The sequence below is a fragment of the Plectropomus leopardus genome, chromosome 15 (assembly GCF_026936395.1).
Source record: "Plectropomus leopardus strain MGB_pleo_1.0 chromosome 15, ASM2693639v1, whole genome shotgun sequence".
In the NCBI taxonomy this organism is placed as follows: Eukaryota; Metazoa; Chordata; class Actinopteri; order Perciformes; family Serranidae; genus Plectropomus; species Plectropomus leopardus.
The window spans coordinates 16,138,771-16,161,372 of NC_142190.1; the positions used below are offsets into that span (position 1 = coordinate 16,138,771).

Sequence of the window (22,602 nt, forward strand, 5' to 3'; positions counted from 1 at the left end):
CTGCTACAGACCCTTATTGTGGTCACTGAGACTGAATAAAATGGCGTACATTCTCCTCATTAATTTTTTAGGGACTCCAGGATGTCACCTTAGATCTTACTTTGTGAGATCCCACATTAAATTGTGTTTACTGCATTATATTATTTGGCAGCGTTTGCCAAATGAGGCAAGTTTTCACCGCCTTAAATAGCATTATTTTGTTAAACAGAAAAAATATATATATATTAATACACATCACGTGGTATACACCAATAGTGCGCTGGCAGTAGAAAAAAATAAAACCACCATTTTTGTTGTAGCACCAAGCTAAGGCTTTTCCCCCTATTCGTTGCAGCCCTGCTTCCGCTTGGTGAAACCACGCATGTGTTGATCCGTGCTGCAGCAACGTGCATCAGTTCCTCTCTGACCCCAGTGTTAATCTGCATTCAGACTGAGGCTCCACTGTTTTTTTCTTTTTTTCAGCGGCTCGATATTAGTGTAGCATATTACGGGGAGCTTCGCCGTCTGTGGCAGTTTTTTAGGGCCCTGCTAGGCTGACGATTCGGCAACAGACACGTAAAAAAAAGAAAGAAAGAAAGAAAGAGAAAAAAAAAACAAGCGACGCGAAATCAAGCTTTCGACTCGCATCGATTCTGTTTTGGCTGATTTCACTCCACCGCACGTCCGCCTGGGGTCTAGATTTGCAGACCCGCTACTGCTAACGTGCGTAATGTATCGTAGAGAGGAAACACAGTAAATAGACGGACACGTCCATCTGCAATAAAGAGGAAACGAAGATGGTGATGATGGCTCCACCAAATTTAGCCTCCAAATGCTCGACAGCAATGGCGAAGCCTTCCCTCCCCCTGAAGCTGTTTCTCTGGGTGTTTATTGTCGTCAATCTCCCTTCAAGGTAAGAAATGAACGCGTGATATTTCCTCTCTAAGCCATTATTCGGTGTCGGCTTTGTTGGGTAGCGGGTTTCTTATTTTAACATCATATAATTTTGCGGTGCCTCCCATCAAATGCCAGCACAAGCCTGCTTTCAGTGGAATCCTGAGCGATGAGGTAGCTGAGGGAAATCTAGCTTTAGTACAAAACCGAGTCATGTAGCATATAAATCACACGTTTAATTGTGGCTCGACATAGGGGTGTGATATTAATGTTTCAGATGGCCACAGCGACACATGTATCGCATTGCTGTGAGCTGTCGGGTGTATTTTTTTTCCTACAGAAAACAAAAGCGACAAACAGCTATACACTCTTTTTAATATTCGGCTGTGGAAATTTAATAGCGGGCATATCTATAGAGACCAGTATCTCACACAGTCCGTACAGCGGTAGAAATAGCATAGTGGCAGGCTAATTTGCTTGAAGCTAAAGCTACATATAGTCTGTGCTAAAGCTGTCTTTAAGGATCAAGTCTATTCTAAGAGCCAAAGGCTCATTATTGAAAGGCAGGTGGCGGATGTGGCCGAACTCTAATAGCTTTATGCAAACAGTCGTTTGTTATAAAGACAAAGTGTATGCGAATGAGGGTACATTTCACCCCACGTATTTGAAATAATTAAAAAAAAAAACATTTCAAAATGGCAGACAATCACACAGAGAATACAAGTGTAAAGGCACAATAAGGACAAAGATAACACATATGGGCTCATCCTTGTGTTGCACGCACGCACAGGCAAAGAGCTGCCATTTCAGCTTTAACTGAGGTGCAGATTTGAGTTTGTTGAGAGAAGCTGCTTGGTTGTCCCTGTCAAGACTTTATGCTCGTGCACTAAGATGAGAGAAGTCAAGAGGAAGGATGGTTAGGCTCCTCGCATTGCTTTCGTCTTGTGCTGCCAGAGGGTGAAAAATGGAGGCAGATAAATCAGACGACGTTCAATCAGCATCATGCTGATCGCAACCTCAGGGCTCCCTGCCCAGCCTTCATTGTCAGTGCCTGTGTATTTCTAATTGTATGCATAAGTAGTCTTCACAATATGCTTGAGTAAACACTGCACCTTGTCCCACTGAATTAAATCCAGAATTGAGATGTATGGGCAGGTTGTGCATGAGTGACTGAAATATAATGATCTGAGATGTGACATTTGGATGCCTCTTAGATAATCATAACAAGGCCAAAATGTGAGCTCTTTGTGTAAACACCTGTACAAAAGTGATATCTGTGGCTCAAACCTAGTTAATTACCAACAACAGCTAAATATGTTTTCCTTTCTAAGTCTTGCGCACTGAATAATAATTTAAAGACAGCTTTTGCTCTGTAAGTTGCATTGGAAGTCATTTGTGATTCATGTATGAGACTTCTTACATAAGACATCTCTCAAGGCCTCTAGCATGCTTTCAGTAATCTATGCTACTTTGTGACTCATTGACAGTTACTATGCGTAGTGATGTGTAATTGCATCACCATACATTAACCCCCAGTGCACAGTCAATTAGTGGTACAAAGGTAACACAGCATCCACCCTCGAGTAGAAGTAGAAGTCGTGTTTTTACAGATATCTTGACATATTGTTCCACCAGTCAATAATTAGGCTTCAGATAAAGGCCTTGGATTGTTGATTCATGGTCATGACAGGAGGAAGTGATGTCAGAGTGAAAAGGTGCACTGCTCAGGGTTTTTTTTTTAAATTTTGTCAAGTGGTGTTTACTGTTATGCAAATTCACCAAATGTCTCTTTGGTGGCAGTTGAAATACATATTAATATCACAATTCAGGATGCACTATTAATCATCTTTTTAACATTCTGTTTTTACTTCTATAACCATAACATTACCAGAATATATTTAAATCTAATCTGTATTTGTTGTTGATCAACAAAAGCCTATATTAGTTTGATGGACATCGTAGGGCTGGGACGATATATAATGAGTCATATTTCCCACAACAATTTACATTATGTCAGTCAGTGTTTCTAGCTTTTATTTCAGCAGCATCATACAGCATAGAAAATTGGTGAATAAACTAATCTGTTATTATGGTCTTTTTTTTAAACAATTGTATTCTTGTGAACCACTCTGAGCTCTAAGAAAGGTGCATACTCAATAAACATTACTTACATACTAAAATTAATGCATGTATAATAACATTTTTATTTAAAAAAAATATTTAAAAGTAATCTTCTACACTTAGCTGTCGATGCTCATAAAGCTAGTACAGTGTTTCCATTACAATGATTCATTTGTGGTGGCCGCCACAATATCAACATTGACCGCCACATATTGATTTTCAATTTTCTATACTATTTAAAAAGGGTAAAATCGTATTTAATTATTGAGCAGCATATTGATTCTCCCATTCCCTCCTTGCCCCTTTCTCCTTCTCTGTATTTATCACACCATAAATGAGAAAATAATTATCAAGTTGGTGTGGTCCCTCTAGCTCACTGCCTCTGACTAGAAGACCATTAAATAGAACAGGCGGAAGCTCCGGAGACGGACTTTCAGTAGCAGCTGCAGCAGCACCCCAGCGGTGTGGCTCTAACCTGTGCAGCGGCAGCAACAGAAAGTTTACTGATCCAGTGGGAAGTTTTCTGTGGCTAAATTAGAGTTGCTACAGCCCCTACTGAAGGTCTGTGTCCTCAGACTGTCTTCAAATTTCTGCTTTTTAGCTTTGGTTTTGTTTTTTGTTTGTTTTGTTTTTTTAAACACATCTGATTTCATGTTACAAATATATTATATATTACCACTATAAAAAGTAACAACTTTCCTTTTTACTCACCTTGAATGAAATTAATTCAGGCATTTAAAAAAAAAGTGATACTTAAGTGAATCAGGTTTTTTCCCCCACCCCTAGTAATTGTCATTGTTGTTAAGTTTTAGTTTCTATTACTGACAATAATCATGTTAGATTATATTTAATGATAAATACATTTTCCTCTCAGCCTGCCAAATATTAATGCTTTTCTTTTCATCTTATATAATCATATGAAAAATTAAAACTGCAAAGCTTTTAGTAGGTCCAGCTGGGTAATATTGGCTGTTAACAACACATACTCTCCATAGAAATTAGTGAAGAATTCTTGGCATTGCATATTTTATCTACATCTTCTGATGATTACCAACATAACACCTTAATAATTCTCTGACGTGAAAATTATGTACTGTGAATTTAACTCTGTCCCTCATCAACAACAACAAAAAAGAATGCTAATGCTCATGCCAAGTATCAATGTATCAATGTATCAATGCACAGTTCCAATAAGTTAACAAAAGCAATACAGTGCTACATGTACGAATTTGTGACTTAAGGGGAACATCCCACAGCAAGCTAACAAAAAGTCATCTTGCTAAACAAGTGACAAACAAGTAGCAGACACCTTGCCAACAACATGTACACCCACACAGCTATCTGCAGTTGGCATAATTGCATATAAAACAAATTATGATAAAGTCATTCAAATTAAATCTGTCATCATTTGCCCTAACACAAGACTCCTGGATCTGCAGTATTAATTTCTGGATAAAATTATCCTGCTAGCAGGATATACTATGGACATAATACAATACCATGAATATGGATTTGGAGTATTCTTTTCAAATTTTATTAATTTAATCCTGAGTCTACCACTGGTTGCATTCTAGCTATACCCAACCCTGTTATGCTTGTTTATTAGTGACTGCAGTTCCATTAAAATTACATTCATTTATATGGGAAATCTACAGTGTATTGGCCTCAATCAAGTATTAATAGATTATGTGCCTCTTACCATCACTTTGGATGTATAACTGTGACTAACTGTCAATCCGTCATGTATCCCATAATGACTATCATATGTATTTATGTCTCAGAATTCCTAAAATGTGGTTGATAGGAGTCAGCTGCTGATGCTCCTTTTTCACATGACAGTTAAGACAGCTTGACAGGACAGTAGATGACAGTCAAAGCCCATAGCTGCCTCTTGCTAACAGTTTAGAGAGTCTTTCATAATCATCAGCCATGAGGTATTAGGGTCAGAGCGATTTAAGATTTCTGGGATAGCATTGTGTGAATTAACTACAGTTAATTTACTCAGCCCAGTAAGTATCACAATAAACCTTAAGTAGGGTCACGGCTTATTTCCAGGCTGACAGAGTGTCCTATCTATCTGTCCTAAGTATTTTCGCTCTGGCCATCCCTGCTGCCTCAGCCCTGATAGTTTTCTTATTCTAAGAGATACTGTGGATAAATATAACTCTACTACCCTTAGTCCAAAAGGGTTTGTGCAATTCTATTTTAAGGATACAGGTGCACAGCAGGTGAATGAGGATACTAGCATACAGAGAGGATACTTTAAAACTAGTCCACTAATGCTTTGTTTTCCTCTGTGCAGGGCCTGTTTTACATGCATAGCAGAGGTTATTACTAAACACCCAATGTTGCAATGGACTCACTGTTATATCCCCACTTATATGAAGCTCCAAAAAGTTAAAAGCACAGCAATTTATATGCAAAAGGAAAAGCTCACCCCACCCAGAATTTGACCCTGCTATCACTCCCTTAATGACTGACGAACTCTTTAATCTCTCAACATTAGACAGCATTTTAATTACTTATTCATATTTTATCTTGCCACTGCTGAGGGTTTGTTTACATATTTTTTCACTCAAACCTAACTTTTACATAGTCTGAGATATTACTGACTGGCTCGAGTCACATGACTTGGACTTGAGTCAGACCTGAGTCAGAAATTTGATGACATTAGATTTAACTCGAAAAACAACAACTCGACTTGGATTTAAACACCAATGACTCATGATTTTGCTTGGACCTGAGCCTTTTGACATGCGAATACCGGACACCGTCTGCCAAGGCAATTTAGGAAGAGAAAGTTATAGACATTTTTTCAAATATGAGATAAATACAACACAGGATCCAAATATACAAAATTAATTATTGGTTAAAGGTCCTATATGCTTTAAAAGTGCAACATCAGCACCACTGTTTTTATGATTAAGTTTGGCCACTTTCTTTTGTTACAAACTTATTATAACAAATACATTGCTTTAAAAAGCATACTTTTTTGGAAATTGAATGTATTCTTACTTTTTAGTTAAAATGGAATTACATTTGGTGAAGAGGGCATTATGACTTGTTTAACACTAAAAACTCACATTTAGGAAGTAGGACTTGACTTGAGACTTCGCCACCAGGTTCTTTGTGCATTCTGGTTGGTTTTGAGATATTAGCTTCAAAGTTTTGAATAGCCAAAATAGCCATAAATAATATGAACATTTTTGTTTTTAAATAAAAAGTCCAAAAATGCATAACTTAGAAGACACCCCACCTTACACAATGTTAATACATTGTCACAGAATAAGAATATATAATTAACTAAATTTTTGCATAAACATCAGATAGAACTATATAATTCTAATGTGACGATTTGCCAGTCATGACATGAGACTTGACTCAGGACTTGAATTGGGACTTGAATGTAAAGATGTTGACTTTGTCTCACACTGGCACACTAGCACTGGCAACATTACAAGTTGGACCAATCTGCCTTGTCAACCTTGTATGCCAATATCATCTGATTTAGGGTTGGTTTGAGATCTGGTTTAGACTGGACCGAGTGAAGACTGTAAATACACTTGATCTAACTATCATAGGTCAGTTAAGTAGAGCAGGCAGACACAGTCCAAGTGATAGGTCGCTAACTATCCTGTATGTCAGCACTATAACTGCAGAGCTTTGCAAATCGACGCCTGATTACGCAGAAGCACAATTTCCAACAGCTTTAAATGCCTACAGTTTGTTAATTAGTGTTATTTTGTTTTATTAACAGTAGAGCTTGTGGGTGGAGGGTTGTAGCAACAACCTGATGTGCAAGAGTGGTTTGTTGTGCTGTTGCCATAGGTGCAGGGCCAATTTCGTGTTGGTTGATAATAAACACGAGGGTTCATTAAGTTTGGTTCCTTTATTAGCTACGATTTGAAACATGCAAAGATGATAGCTCGAGGGAACTTGATGTGGATAGTAATGGCATAGCTGTTTCCATAGCTGGTATCGCTATCATTACCCTACTTAGACCCTCTTATGAATAAGTAAAACTGCAGAGGATGGGGCAGCTCTCTGCTGATACATGAAACCTGAGATGAGATTTTAATTGAGATCTGTTCAATAGTAGGGACAGGTTCTGACTGCTGCATATGGAGCAGATGAGAGTGTTGCTTGATGATGGCGCTTAATGTGAAGGGTAGAATGTATGAAACTGTCAGATTGTCCTCAATGAGAGGAGCAGCAAACACAACACTTAACTCCAGCACTCTCCATCATTACATACACAGCCCTGGACATACATATGCATGAAAAACAAACTCGAAAATGCACACAAACACATAACAGCACACAGGCATTCAACACACTTACACACAGGCACACACCTCTCTGTGGATCTTCAGGTACCGAATTAGTAGGCAAAAGCTCAGATCTGCCTGCAGTGGAGAACACATGGCTCTTCCTTTGATCTGCTTGTCTTTGGAGCATTTCCATATACACAGAGATACTCTGCTAGATGAATATAGATGATGAAACTGCAGCAACCTAAAAACACCAGATTCTTGCAGCCTTCTCTGCCCTCTTTTTCTACCCATCTATCCATCTATCCAGTCTGTGCCAGAGAAAGATCCTCCCCAGCTATATTTTTAATAACATCCAGTAGGGCACATCTAAAAGGGTCCACCTGAGAAAAATGATTAAGATTTAATGTTTCAGGCATTAGTGTTGTGCTGGAGATGGATGGCACTTAATGCATTCTAAGGAAGAGTGCTGGTCAAAACAATATTCCTCGCATCCAACATGAGAAAGCCATCAGAGCTTTTTTTCTGTCTTTACCATGGAAACAGTCTTTTTTCTCACCTTTTCTGATTCTTTATTATTTCATTCAGAAGTCTCTTTTTGTCTTTGAAGCTTTGCTGAAAGCTCCCAACTGTCTCTCTGTTGCCCTTTTGTGCCGTTGGCCGAATCTCCAAACCTCCTTTCTTGGTATCTCTCTCCCTCTATCATCTCATCTGTCACTTTTCTCTTTTGTCTTGTTTCTGATGCAGTGTGCTGCTGAACAAATCTGTGCTACTTAGAGAACATCAGCAAATGCAAGTTTTCTGTCATCTGAGGCACAGCTTCCATGTAATTAGTGAAGGAGGACTCTCTTTAATGCATATGCATACAAGAAAGATCGCAAAAATAGCAGGAGATTGATTAGTTGATTGCATATTCCATCATATATTATCCAGGTCCTTGGTTTCCATGGTAAATTAGCTCCCTCCAGAGATTGAGTGCACATTTAATTTGGTGTATTAAGAGCAAGTTGTAGTGGAAAAAAGTCAGTTAATTATCATGTATACTATAGAATATTTATCTATACGTATAAAACAAGAAAGCAAAATATTTTTAAAAAATAAAGAGCAACAAATAAATGCCAATATCTATCTATTTTCTACAACTAAACACAGGATTGGGAGTTGTGGCTTTGTCGTAAACAAAAAGTTGACATGCCCAGAGCTGCTGCACTATGGAGATACGGATTGCACCCTTGATAAGGCAAGGCAAGGCAAATTGAACTGCCTTGTTGTTGAATAGTGCTCTATAAATCAAAGTGCTTCGTGTAAAATATTTGAAAAAGCGTAAAGACAAGATATATAAAAAAGAAACATTACTTTAAAAGACATATAAAAAGAGTACAATAAAATAGTGATACGGTTTTAAGAGCATAATAAAAGTCACATGGCGGTCACAGTGGTGAGCAAGATATGAATGAATAGTTCCAGATTTGATTTATTTAATGGAAATGGCAAACATAAAAGTTGGAAGTGTCGATTTAAAAGAGAATTAGAGCATTATAATTGTTTTTGTTTAACAAGAAGTGTTTTGTTTTGAATCATTTTTGTCTCCCGTACCTTTTTTAAATACCTTAGGCCGTAGTATGGTTCTACTGCAGTGCTTTCATAAGCTTTTTTGGGGTTAATATCAAGATTAAATTTTAACTTTAACTTTCTCAGTTTCACTTTTTCACTAATTTTGAATTTTTAACATTCTTGTGACTTGTTTTTTAAGCAATTTTTAGGGTACTAATTTAATAAAAAAAATCCTTCACTTTTATAAACCCTTGACACACAAAACACATCTGAAAGGAAACCCCAGACACTGACTGTGTAATGGACTGCTGCCTCAGTAAATCACACAGTAATTACACACAGACAGTGCGAGCACAAGTTGAATGTAAAGATGTATCACAAATTCGCCCTGTGCTTTTATGCAGGTCCATAAATTTGGGCCAACATTCTCTTTCACTAACATCCACACATCACGTCCATGCATTTCTGTCTACACTTTTGTTTTTGTCACACACAGAGTTCACATCGTCCCTGCCCCCTGGCATTATACACCTTCCCTCTTACTGCAGACAGCATCAAATCCCCTGACATTTACTCGCCGTAATGCAATGTCATACCACTATCTTCTATTTGAGGTCTCAAACCTGGAAAAAAAGATCTATTGTTACAGAGAATAAACCTTTATTCCAGACATATAATTTACCAAGATCACACTTGTCTGTGGGAGAGCAGGAAAAACATTTACAGCCCCGCTGTGGTGGTACTTGTGGTCGGGGGCTCTTGGGACATTATTATCCTTTCAGTTTGAGACGTCTGTGGTGAGGAAGTAAACTCAGGAAAATTGGCTTGTCTTCTGCTGCTCTCACAGAAGCTTAGGGGGCCCTAAAAACCCTATTTACGATCCGACAAACAATTCTGCCGTCAAGTTCCTCAACTTTGCCATCTTGGAATTTATTCACTGAGTTCAAAATTGAAGGAAACCTATAGCTGTGATTGAAGGTGATTGTGGAGATCATTCAAACTCATTCAAACGTTCAAACTCACATTACATTTTGTTTGTCATGTCTATACAAAAAATGGCCATTTTGAGAAGTAGTGGGGAGACTGCAATTTTCTATTGGCTTTTTCAACTTTTTGCAGTGTTAAAACTAAGTACTTTGAGTCCGTGCCTAAGGCATTACACTAGTCTTTTGTCAAGCAGCTTTTTGTGGAGATAGCTGGCTACGCGCCAACAAAAGTCACAACATCTCACTTTGAAAGAGTGGCCATTATTGATTGTGTTTCAATCTTTACAGAAGAATAAATTCCTGATGAATCTGTCCAGCAGGGCATTTAATGTTATGTCCAATTTACTTGACATTAATGCTAACATCAGCTGTCTGAACTGCGGTGAGTTTGCAAAAAAAAAGAAAAAAGCTGATTATCTAACCACATTACTTAATTTAACATTAATATATCTCGATGGGGAGGAAGTGTGTGCAAGAAAAGTCATCGTGGCTCTCAGCTCATGTGGTGGTGCACACTAATATGCACCGTGGGTTCCATTTAAAATAAACCAAAAAGTAAAATGCAGATAATGAGTTATCTCCTTTTTAATCATCTAACAGCACAACTCCTCACTGACAGCATAATTCCCATCAGCCATAAGCTCTCCATATATCTATTTTATATCCTCTTAGATGAGCATATATGTATGTGCCCTGTGCCATTTTCAGGCTATGATTGCTTTGCGCTTTTGTATTTTTTTTCATTTCTTCCTGTTCTATGGCACGAACAAGACTAAGAACTATAGCATTATTAAATCGAGATGACATCTACACACAGAGAATGCAAATTTCTGACGCAAATAAGTTCAGCCCTTCTCATTTGATGAGAAGATCTAAATTCATGATGTGCTGAGTTCTGAAATACTGGTCAGGTATTCACCAAAACACTATTTGGTCCTAGATGTGTGTTGAGTTTAACATATTCGATAGGAGTAATAATCTGAATCAAACTAAAGAGGCATGTTTAAAAAGATTTTTTTATGAATTACAATATACAGTATACATATGATGGCATTGCTGCAAGAATTTAGACATCTAACTGATAAAAAAAATATTTTGTAAAATGGTACATAATGGTACATGATCGAGACAAACAGGCGGTAGACCACAACAATATGAATATTTGATTAATGACAACCGTATGGTGTGAAAAAATGAGAAAATACATGTTCTTCATCACAAGTGTTGCACTGAATATGTACCATAGTTTATTCAAATCCTACACAACCACTTTGATTCGGAAAGGAAAGATTCATCAAATATATTTTAGTGTGTCCCTAGTAGCACTGATGTAGTGATGAAAAGCCCTGAAACTGTTGCCAAGTTCATCTCCTGACCTTGGATCGAGATCTTCAAAAGCCTTTTCTCTCTCGCTGTGTCTCTTGTCTCCTAACATTTCTTTATAAAGAAAGCAGAGCACACTAGGAAAAACACTGCTTGCACTACCTTTTAAAAAGAAAAAGAAATTATTGATTGCATGCATTTATTTTTTCTCTCCTCCCTGCAGCTCCTTCCAGACTGATGACGATGATGAGGTGTCTAACAAGACGTGGGTGCTGACTCCCAAAGTGTATGAGAGTGACGTCACACACATCCTAAACAGCCTACTAGACGGATATGACAACAAACTCAGACCTGACATCGGAGGTGGGTGCCGATTTTTCACACATGATCCGTTTAGTCGCAGAATCACAAAGAAAAACACCCACATTAGTGGCCAAATTTGCAATCAAACGCATATATGCACTCATTGACTGACATGCATGCTTATGCTCAAGCATTTTACGCTTTAACAGTCAAAAATAGGGACGTACCATGCGTGATGTCACCCACTGATATCTAGAAGGAGCCTGGAGCCTGCCATATTCTCACTTGTTGAAGACAGATAATTTATGCTTGTGCAGTGGTGTGAAGCCTAGAACACGTGTTAATGAGAGCAAATCAACCTTAAAATACACCCCTCTTTAATATGATTCTCAAAATTGTCATTAAGAAATACATTAAAGGGAGCACTTCTCTGAGACTATTTCATTTTTTGAAAAGTTAAGCAGCAATTAGAGGAACTGCATCTTAAGGCACTTACGCAAACTGGGAGTAGACACTACATACTATAAAAACACATCTGGTACACTTCAGTGCACATATTTACCACTTTTTTATGTTTGATATTTCGAATAAAAAAACGTCAGTTTTAAAGGAGCTAAGAAAACCACTTTGTGGTCAGACGTCCCTAAACAAGTAAAAGACAAAGTGAGAATGAACGGAAATCACCATTACTGGTGTAACTGGCTTCTCATAAAACAACAGTGTCTGGGTCATGAATCTGTTGACTTTAAACTTGTCTTCACAAAAACAAAAGGACTTGCAATTTGACTTTCACACCAGTGACTCATTACTTCACTTGGACTCTAGCCTGATGACTTTGAATCAATTGATATCCTCCCAAAGCCCAAAGATAAATCATACAAGGTATTTTTTCTCCTGACTTTTTATTCAATCTTGCAACAGCCAGTCCAAACTGCACACGCATGATGGAAAGGTGCATTTTTCAAGCTTCTCATATTAAGACTGCCAATTCTGAATTATCACCAGTGATGGATCATATCACCTGAAGCTAATTAGTTAAGATATTGCTCTAAATTACTAATTGAAATGTCAAAAAACATGGCTGTTGTCGGTTAAAACTGGATTCAGATATGATATAATGCTAACAACGACCCAATAGCCAAAGGAATAACATGCCTGATGAGGCATACCTGATCAATTTGCTCTTAAAGGAGTTCTTTGCGAGATTCAGATCATATCAATGATTCAGAGTCTGCAGTCTGCAGTGTTAACGTCTGTGTGTCATATAAAGCCTTTAAATGTTAAAGTTAAAGTTTTTTTGGAAGTGGTAGATATGCATTTTTAAGTGCAATCAATGTGTCTGTACAACTACCCTGCTATTATTCCGTTTCAATTCTGAAAAAAAGCACTGAATTTAAAGGACTAGTGATATGTTTAAGACTCTAAACACAAAGTTAAGGACTTGTATCGGACTTTGAGTTCATAGCTTAGACTTGTGACCTACTTTGGACTAACCTCACCTCTGGTCGTAGCTCATAACAATATTAGTCTTGCCACCTGATACATATTTGAATGTCTCTGCTGCAAATTGTCAAATGATAAGAAATAATGGCTTTTTAATGGCACAAAATGAAAATGGTAGGCCAGCTGCAGCTGGGTGGCCTGTGTATATGCAGTGGCTGTAGAAATTGAACAGAGGGTATAATATGCACAGCATACAGTTCATTATGAAGCCATGCTGGGTACAAGGTGTCCTTGTGTGTTTGCCTGTGTCCAGTCTATGTGTGCTGACAGGCAGCCAGGCTGACTATAAAGTATGTTTGCCTGTGTTTATGTACATGCGTGTGTTATGGTCGGGAAAGCAGTCCGTCATGGTTCTGCTAGCCCTGTCTTGTCGATGTGAGAAGTAGACAAGTAGCTTACACCCTTCACACTGACAGACAGCTGGGCAGGGCTCCCTTGTCTGCACAAGTGCACATATATCCTAAAGCCTGTCACGTCCATCTGCAAGAGCAGAATAGGGAGATATTCAGTACCCTTGAACACTTGATTCATGGGTCAGTATTCCTGGGAAAACCGGTTTAAGTCAGAATCTGTCACATACTCTTACAGAATAATAAAGATATACCACTCTATATGCTAGCAGTGAATTGCTTCTCCGCCCACTGTAAGGGCTCAGGGTAGTGCTTAAAGCTACAAATAGCATGAATAGTTGCCGGGGGAAAAATGCCCCAGTCTTATCAGTCTGTGTCACAGAGTTACAATTCAGACACTTTATTTGTCTTTCATTTGTCTTGTTGTCCAAATTGAAGTGTTGTGTCTTGTAGTGGTGTCAAATCACAGGGAGAAGGAAACAGCAATAAAAATATAAAACCTGCACCGCAAACAGCAGCAACAAAGTGCTCTTTCCAAAGAAGAAAACACATTGACCTCTATTTTTGTATCTCTGCCAAAGCAAGTGATCACAAACTGATGAGCCAGCTTTCAATTGATATATTTATTCAGTTCGGAAAATGGTTTGCTGTGCAGGTAACTGGCTATCTTTTCTGACTTTACATGATTTCTGGGGATTAAATACGTTTAATCATTAAGTGTCTGTGCTACTTGAAGGCACCAACATTTAAACATGCCTATTTTATCTTATATTTTCAGGATTTTGGGATGGAATATTGCCTTTATTGGACAGATCACTTAGAGGCAGACTGGAAATGGAGAGCGGGGAGAGAGGGGTATGATATACGACAACGGTGGTTGGAATTGAACCAGTGGCGTTGTGGTTATATGGCATGCTTCAGCTACCAAGATACTACGAGGCATTTTGTGAAATTTGCCTGTATTCTCTGGAATTGAAATGTGCTGCGGTCTTTGACACTGCTCCCTCTACTTTTGCCATAACGATGGAGTATATGTGTTACCTAATCAGCTGCTTCTTAATAACTGCCACTAAGAGGTTTATGCTGTCCCCACTGATTTATGAAGAGAACTGGATACAGCGTTGTAAGCGGGGCTCTGTTCATTCCTATGAAAGTTGCTCAGTGGCACATGCAGCCTAAAATAGTTTTAATTCGCGGTATAAAGCTATTTGGATCTATGGGCCCCTCGATTTGCATCGTGGGGCCCATAGAGCAAGCGCACTTGAGACTTTTGCCAACTGAGCAGCTAGGCATGGGCGGGATCACAGTATGACAGTATACCAGGTTATTTGGAAATCCTGACAGTGCAACTTTAAATACTATGAAAAATACAGACCCTCATCTTTACATTAACTTCATATGTTTTGCATGCAGTGTGCATCACGTATCCTGGAAGTTATGCCTTGGTCACACTGCATGTGAGAACAGTGTGTGTTCAGCATTTGTTATTGCAACGTCGCTGCAGAGCTGCATACTATTATAACTACTATATTTCCACAATAAAAAGCACATGCTCCTCTCATTTATGGAGCCGTGCAAGCTATTGCATCATCAGCAACATGGTCCTGTAAATGTTTCACAATAAAATGCCGTCTTCTGAGTCTGTTGACGGAAACGTTGTCAGAGAGTTTTTATTTTGTAACTGAAACAGGGAAGGCTGAGTTAAACATATATTTGTGTCTCCTCATATCTGTGATGGATAAATAGGTGAAAGAATATTATCTTTTGTTGACATCTTGTGGGTGTATTGTGTATTGAGTAGGCTGAAAATGAAATGAAATGCAGTGAACTCGCTGGTCGGTGGTGCAAAGGGGGATAGTGCCACACAGTGATACCATCATATACTGTATACCGTGGTGAAATTAAAAAAAAAAAAAAAGATACCGCCCAAGCCTTGCAGCTAGCTTCCATTTTGCATCACTGGTGCAACAAAAAAGAAACAATCCTCCACTGGCTTAAATCCCCGACTAATAAATTGGCTGAAATGATGGCACAAGATGAAAGCAACTGAGTAGGATGTATATGATAAATCTGTTACACTGCTTTCAAGTTTTTTTTTTTTTAATGTATATATACAATCCTGCATATAATGTGACACATTTCATGAAGGGCAGCATCTTTATTCTTAAGACTCTAGAAGTGGGCTCATGCTATAAATTGAAGAGCAGCTCAGATCTGCTTTGAGGTGCAGCTTCAGCCCGGAGAGCTGCTGCATAGCTGGGCGGCTGGCTGCCACCGTCTTCACCATCATCTTCAAACACGCTATGATCTCGCTCACTCAGCGGTGGTATTCCAGCTGCTGCCAAGTTACACAGCTACAGAGGGGTTATAATTAGCTGGCTATACTGTCATCTGATCCACCAACCAATCAACCAACCAACCCTACCAAGAGGAGGCAAAGATTCCCCTCCACTCCTCAGAGCAGTGAAATGCTGTGGATTTAGATTCAGTGCTGATTGTGCCACAGCCTCCCTTTGAAGTCCATTGTGATGCTCATTTAATTTTAATGCCCCTGGAGTCTACTGTACGTATGAAAACCGAAGCAAATAGGACAGAGACACTAAGAGAGAGAGAGAGAGAGAGAAAGATCCCTAATTCTTAAATAATAATACATCCATGGCTTTGATCAAGGTCATTGCCTTCTAGAAAATAGACTGTTTCAGTGAATTCACAAATATTGAGAGCAACAGAAAGGAGTTATTTTACAGTGAGTTTAACTAACAGGTCTAAACTATGGTTAATGCACAATACTGCATTTGGTCAGAGTCTATGAGCTAATAGGCCTTTTACCAGGATGCCTGTGGTGGGTGTGTTGGCATGTATTGTGTCGTCTCAGACAGCGAGTTAGAAATCTAAGCACAGCCACTTCATGTTCACTGGCATCTCGGAATAATAAGTCCTTGGCATTTGTTTTCCGTATTTCTGAAAGACATGTACTTTCCAGCTGGCTGTATGAAATAAGACACATTTGTTTTAAGTTATTACTATTCTATTCATGGCTTGTAACATTACATGTGCTGCACACATTTTCAGTGACATAAATGTTAGTTATGTCAATGCAATAATATACACTGGCATTCATTACTCACTCATACCTATTTGGCCAGAAGCAATGCTTTAACTGTTGATAAAAACTATGCAAGATTCGGTATTAACCATTTAGAGCATTGTGTATGTGTGTATAAGCATGTGTGATTTTATGTAAGCAGGCTTATGTATGTTAAAGTGTGTATGTGGGGATGGGGGTGCATTGCACATTCATGTATGCCTGTGAGTAACATGAAAAATGGATGCAAACCTGCGCTCACTCCCTCGTATCTCTCATACTCACTGTAGCTCCCGCATTGAGTCCTAACCTGACTCCTCTCTGACACAACGTCCAGTCATCCATAAACATACGCATTACATAGCAAAGTGTACAGTGGTGATCCAGGCTGACACAGAGGATCTGACGGAGCATGGGCGGCCATTTGTCACCAAGCCTCCTCAGTCATACTTTGTTTGACACATGTCTGTCCATCTCACTAAGTGTTGGCAGTAGACACCAAGATGTGGAACACATGGTGCTAGACAGATGCACACATGCAGATGCACACGCAGAGATAATTTATTTACATAAAAAAAGCATGCATCATTTAATAGTTTCCAATGTGCCGATCTATTATTTGTTTGAGGGTAAGAATTGTAATCTTATGCCAAATCCTGTCAAGTCAAAATATTTACAATGCACTTCTACCCTAAAAGTGTGTCTCTGTAGGAGCACTGTGCATCAGCAGGTCTCTGCGAAAAGACAGTGACTGATTGGTTATCAAGAGGAGCTCACAGGCCTGAAGCATAGAAGGGTAGAAAAGGAAGGATGGGATGTTGCAGAGGGCACAAAGGTATTGTGTTAAATGGGTTGCGAATTTGGCCGTAAATACAGGCAAAGCATGTGGTTCTCCGACATTGGCAGAAAGCCTGTTTGAAAATGAAGTTGGCTGTGTATGTTCTGATGTCGTCTCATTGCAGACAAAGGAACAGGGGTTGAAAAATGAAGCCAATGCAGAAGTGCCAAAAACTGCAAGTCCTCAAATGACCACTTAAGGCTGGTTAGAAAAGCAGTCAATCATCATAGACCCCCCCACTTTACAGCAAAAATAAACATGTTTACAGCCTGGTTAAAAAACTGTTTTGGTCTCTGTAGCCAATTTCCCCATCCATGACAACTGTGCATTTAATTTTATTGAGGCTTTAAGTTGTGTGTAATTAATAGCTTGGGAGCTTTGAGTGACAGGCTGTCTGCTAGGCCTCAGGCTCTGAATACAGATTCACCCCTTGGTCCTCCACAGCTCCACCCTCTCTATCCAAATTTGGTCACTTCCATCTCCAAAAATCTAAGACTGCAGGGGAAAAAAGCCAAACTCAAAGATTAAAAATGGGAGATCATAAACCAATGGCTGATAACACTGAGGCATATCTAATATTTTTTATACAGGCTGTCAGAAATTCATATTAATAAATCTCAAACAACCTATTGAACAATTCTGTGCCAAACTGCAAGCACTTGAGACGGTAACATCAATAATTGAGTAAAAAACATCATTGAAGTGAGACAAATAATACATCTCAAAATCCTAAGATTTCTTCATACATTAAAATATTTGCCCAATATATTATAAACATTAGATTAGTTGTTTCATATTTTGAGTTTGATGCCTGATAAAGGTTGGTGATGAAATGTTGCATTTCCACTGAACTTGGTGCACTAGTGTGCAAGAATCCAAAACTTTCTTGTGGATGATTTCATCATACACACCTGTCTATCAGGTGTGTATTAGATAAAACTTGACATAACACTGAAAGCTAGCTGAGCAGTAAGCAGCAGCTTTATATTCACACTTTCGCAACAGGAAGACTATTTCCTCCTTTTTCTTCACTGATGATGACGGTGATGATAATATAGACAAAACTGCTAAACAGCTCTCTGAAACTTGTTGTGTAAGTGTATGACGAATCATTGCTCGCCTCTAAAATGGATTTTTTCTTGTGCTTCTTTGCAGTCAAACCAACAGTGATCCACACAGACATGTTTGTCAACAGCATCGGTCCAGTAAATGCCATCAATATGGTGAGTAATACCAGACTATGGTGTTCATGTGTCATCACTGTTATCAATAATCAGCTAGAAACTGCATGCATAACTAAAGAAGAATACTTATTTCAACAATTTGTGTTCAGCCTGCCTCCGTGATTGTCAGAGTGCTGAGGGTATAATGATTCAGATAGTATAGCACTCTGCTCTGGAGCTGGCAGGGTTTCAGTGTCTTGCTCAAGCACACTTCAGCAGGGCAGATGCTCGCTGTCACAGTGGATTGGTTGGTCCATCTAATCACTATGCTGCCCCACTGCCCTTGTAGTGCAGCAACACAATGCAGGTGTCAATCAGCAACTAAACTACTGCACCAGCCTCTGCACCACAGGGGATGAATGTGGCCCATTTAATGCATCTGAGCTGCATTAAAATCCTCTTATTTTGAGTTAGAAATACTGATTAACAGTTGGCCAATTGTGTTGCTCAACACACAGGCCAGATCTCAAAGCAGCATATTTGCAAATGGCTGCGTGAGTTGGCAAATCCTAAGATATTCGCACTTTGTAGTTGCCAGGAATTGCATCAGCGACAATCTGAGGTGTCACCTGTTTGAGCTCTTTGTGGTTTGTTCAAATAAATACACCAGTTTGTGATTTTTCTTGAATCTGGTTTGAAGACAAGGCTGTTTTTTTTGTTTGTTTAAGCTTTTGATCACAGCTGTTTGTTGTGGCGGTTAGAGTGACTCATTTAACTTGTATACTGGTTGCACTAAATTTCTTTGTGTTCAACAGCTGCAATGTTGTTTGTTTTCCATAAACATTTCTCTAATAAAAATGTGCAAATAAAACCTTTTTACTTTAATAACTATTCGAATGATCCATACAAGAGCCATGAAATACAATTGCAGCCATGTGATAAACAGTATATATACAGAACATGCACTGATATAATACTCTCATTTTTAGATGTTTGTTTTGGTTAAATGATAATTTCTTTCAGTTTTCTAATGAATGTATTTGCTAGGTTTTGTTAGAATTTCTTCTAGTGTATGCATGCAGTTTCCTCTAGTGTTATTTATTTAACATTGTTATCCCTTTAAGAAGTAAGACGCTTGCTATGTCTGTAAAGCCAAGTCTGTGTAGCATTTGGTATATTATTCTTATAATGATGCACATCAGTTTCTGCCAATATGAGTGGGAGGACTGCCTCAGCGTCCAAAAATGACATCAGTGTACTCCTATTAATAAAAATAACCAAACTGTAGAGTTGAAAGTCACATTCAGATCAGAAGACCCTTCTCTATGTTGTTTTTGGTAATGCTGTTTGCAATAACACAAGAATCTACTGTATGTGTATATTTATTTGAAAACTGAAGAATAGTAATAGGATATATCCAGTAGCTGTCATGCTTCAGTGACGACCAAAATAGGGCAGAACAGTTCATCTGATAGCGGAGAGGCAAAATGTTTGTCGGAGAGAAAGGAGGATTAGAAAATGAGAGTCTCTTGCAAATCTCAAATCAGCCTTGTTTTATGTGTCATTGTTTTCTGTGGCAGGTTCCCGCTGAGAACCCACTTCTATTGTAATTCTGCGGAGCAGTCTGCTCTACATGGTGGTGGCGTTCCGTTTCACTTAGTCTTAGCTACAACACCCACTCTCAATAATGGCAGTCGCAGTGAAGTTGGAGGAGAGGCATTGATGAGATCAGTTAGAAAATGTGACTTGGCGCTCACATTAGGGAGTCTGCGTGCATGCGTGTGTGTGATGAGGGCGTCACGCTGACATGAAACGATGACTGATTGCTTCACATTCATATGTAATCAGCGTGGTTCGGCCAGTGTGTTCGCATTATGATATGACAAATGTGGTGCGGTAGGTAGATTTTTAAATTTTTAATTGTGCAGGAATCTTTCAAATGTGGCAAAACTGAAACTCATCTTAGACATAGGGAAGGGAGGAAAAGAGGAAGAGATTTAAGGAAGAAAAAGTAGAATGATTTATTGATGCTCTGTAGCCACTAGAGCTAAGCAGTACTTGGCTGTACTTGGATGTGTGCAGCTGTTTGAATTGAAAGTGAGATTCTGTAAAATATCCCACTGTATGTATACGTTAAAAAATGTTCATCCTACTCAGCAGGGCCCAGATGAAGTTCCTAAGGCATTTGGTCTTTCTCTCATCACTGTATTTGAACTGTCTGCCCGTCCTTTGTGGGAAAAAAGGGATGTTAAAACAATGGGAATGTTGCCTGGTGAAAATGTTTTTCAAATCTTGTTTAGGACTCTTTGGCATGGATTTAGGCTTTATTGTTGGGCTAAGCTTTGTCAGGAAGCTAATGCCTCTATGCCCTCCTGCACACAAATCCCCAGATTTTTTTTCTCTCTCTCCTGCTGTACTTCACTTTGGACCTCAGGGCTCAACCATTCCAAATAACAAAATAAATAAGAAAGACTGATAGCTCCCTCTCACTCACTGACTCTCCTTTCCCCCCTCACATTAGACCACATCACACCTTTGCTCTCAGCTCTTCAACTCTGCCTGTGCCAATTTTCATCCCCAATATGTATGCTCTAACACAGCTCTCACAGGGGCTGAATAGGAGACAGGAGGTTTTGTCAAGCTCAGGACAAAGTGCCGGCAAGGCAGCAGGTTATGAGGTTAGATAATACTCGAGCCAAACAAGGGGAATTATTAATTGCCCCGTTGAACATTTAATTTTCAGGTTGAGGGCCTCAAGATGGTCTTTTTCAGCAGAAATCTTTAGTAGGGACAAAGGGACATCTTGGCCTGAATAGAAACCATCTTGTCTGGGGAAAAAAAGTGCCTTCAAATGTGTTCCAGCATTAAGTTTCCACTGACATAGAAAAGTTCCCTTCGCAGAGAAACAGAGGAGTGCTTTTTCAGCGCCATATTTGATCTCATTGCATCGCAGAGTTAAAAGCCACACATTGGTGACAGGCACCGGTTGCACGCAATACTGTTTGCAAGGTTTCCCTGACAAACAGAGACTTTTATCTAGAGTGTTACATAAAGCATGTGCAGCTTTTAAACCGAAGTGCAACTTAACAATATGGGTGTGTTTTCTCTGTTGTCAGGAATACACCATCGACATCTTTTTCGCTCAGACTTGGTACGACAGGAGGTTAAAATTCAACAGCACAATGAAGGTCCTGCGTCTTAACAGCAACATGGTTGGAAAGATCTGGATTCCTGACACTTTTTTCCGCAATTCCAAGAAGGCCGACGCCCACTGGATCACCACGCCCAATCGCATGCTTCGAATCTGGAATGATGGCCGGATACTCTACACCCTCAGGTAAAATGTCAGGCAAGCCCAAGATAAGATATAAGATTGGATTTGGGTATTTCTCATTCATCTGAGACCCCCACTTTGATTGACTGAGTGACTGGGTGGTAGAATTATTGACCTTTATCACATTGAAAACTTAAATTGTCAGCTATCATTATCTCTCCCACACTGTATCCTGTTTAAATGCTTGTGATTCTAAAGCAAAAGATTTTAAAAAGTGCTTCCAATTTCAGATTAACTGGAAAAAAAGATTTTTTTTTCTGTATTGGAATGAAAGCTAAGATAATGAGGAGTTCAAAATCTATTTACAGTAACATGTAATTCTAGTGATCTCAGCTGAATACGTCCGAAAACACTATATAACAGTGAAAATACATGGTAACTTAACTCTTAACTAAACAATCTGAGCGTTGAAGCTGGATTAATAATTACTCTGCAGTATTAAGGGTTCTTTTTTTGTTTCTAATTGGGATGCTTATCAATTTGTTGCCACTAAGGTGCTTCCTCCTCCACCTCGAGCAATGCGTCTACTTTACTAAAGGATTTTGAAGCACCCAACAATTTACGGCTTCTCTACATAAATGTTTCATGGTACTGATTATTCTGAACAGACCTGGGGCAATTTGAAATTCCGCATTTTAAATTTGACATTAATTAGCATGCAGGAAATCTGTCCTACTGAGTGAGGCAGGAAGTTGTTTATGACAAGGGAACAGTGGAACTGCATTGCCTTAAAATGATGTTTTTAGGCACTATGCATTCACTCTTTGGGTTAAAAGAGAACATTTTCAATTCTCCTAATGTATTTTTTAAGTAGGTTAAAATATATGGGAAAATTTCTAAATAAACTAAAAGTTGTAACAATTATAGATATTTCTATAATGTCCAAGATGAGGAGTGA

General features: G+C 38.9%; 1 protein-coding gene across 4 annotated transcripts in view; it reads left to right on the forward strand.

Annotated features, from left to right (window-relative positions):
* Nucleotides 1-332: 332 nt before the first annotated feature.
* The window catches only part of gabrg2 (gamma-aminobutyric acid type A receptor subunit gamma2), a 59,304-nt gene continuing 37,034 nt past the window's right edge, over nucleotides 333-22,602 (forward strand). For 2 of the 4 annotated variants that reach the window (XM_042499311.2, XM_088088293.1), the window contains exons 1-4: nucleotides 333-892; nucleotides 11,352-11,491; nucleotides 18,363-18,430; nucleotides 21,487-21,707. In XM_042499311.2, the coding sequence (XP_042355245.1) occupies nucleotides 777-892; nucleotides 11,352-11,491; nucleotides 18,363-18,430; nucleotides 21,487-21,707 (545 nt within the window). In that variant the 5' untranslated portion in view covers nucleotides 333-776. The remainder of the gene's footprint in view (nucleotides 893-11,351; nucleotides 11,492-18,362; nucleotides 18,431-21,486; nucleotides 21,708-22,602) is intronic. The other 2 variants (XM_042499310.2, XM_042499309.2) reach the window with 2 other exon arrangements.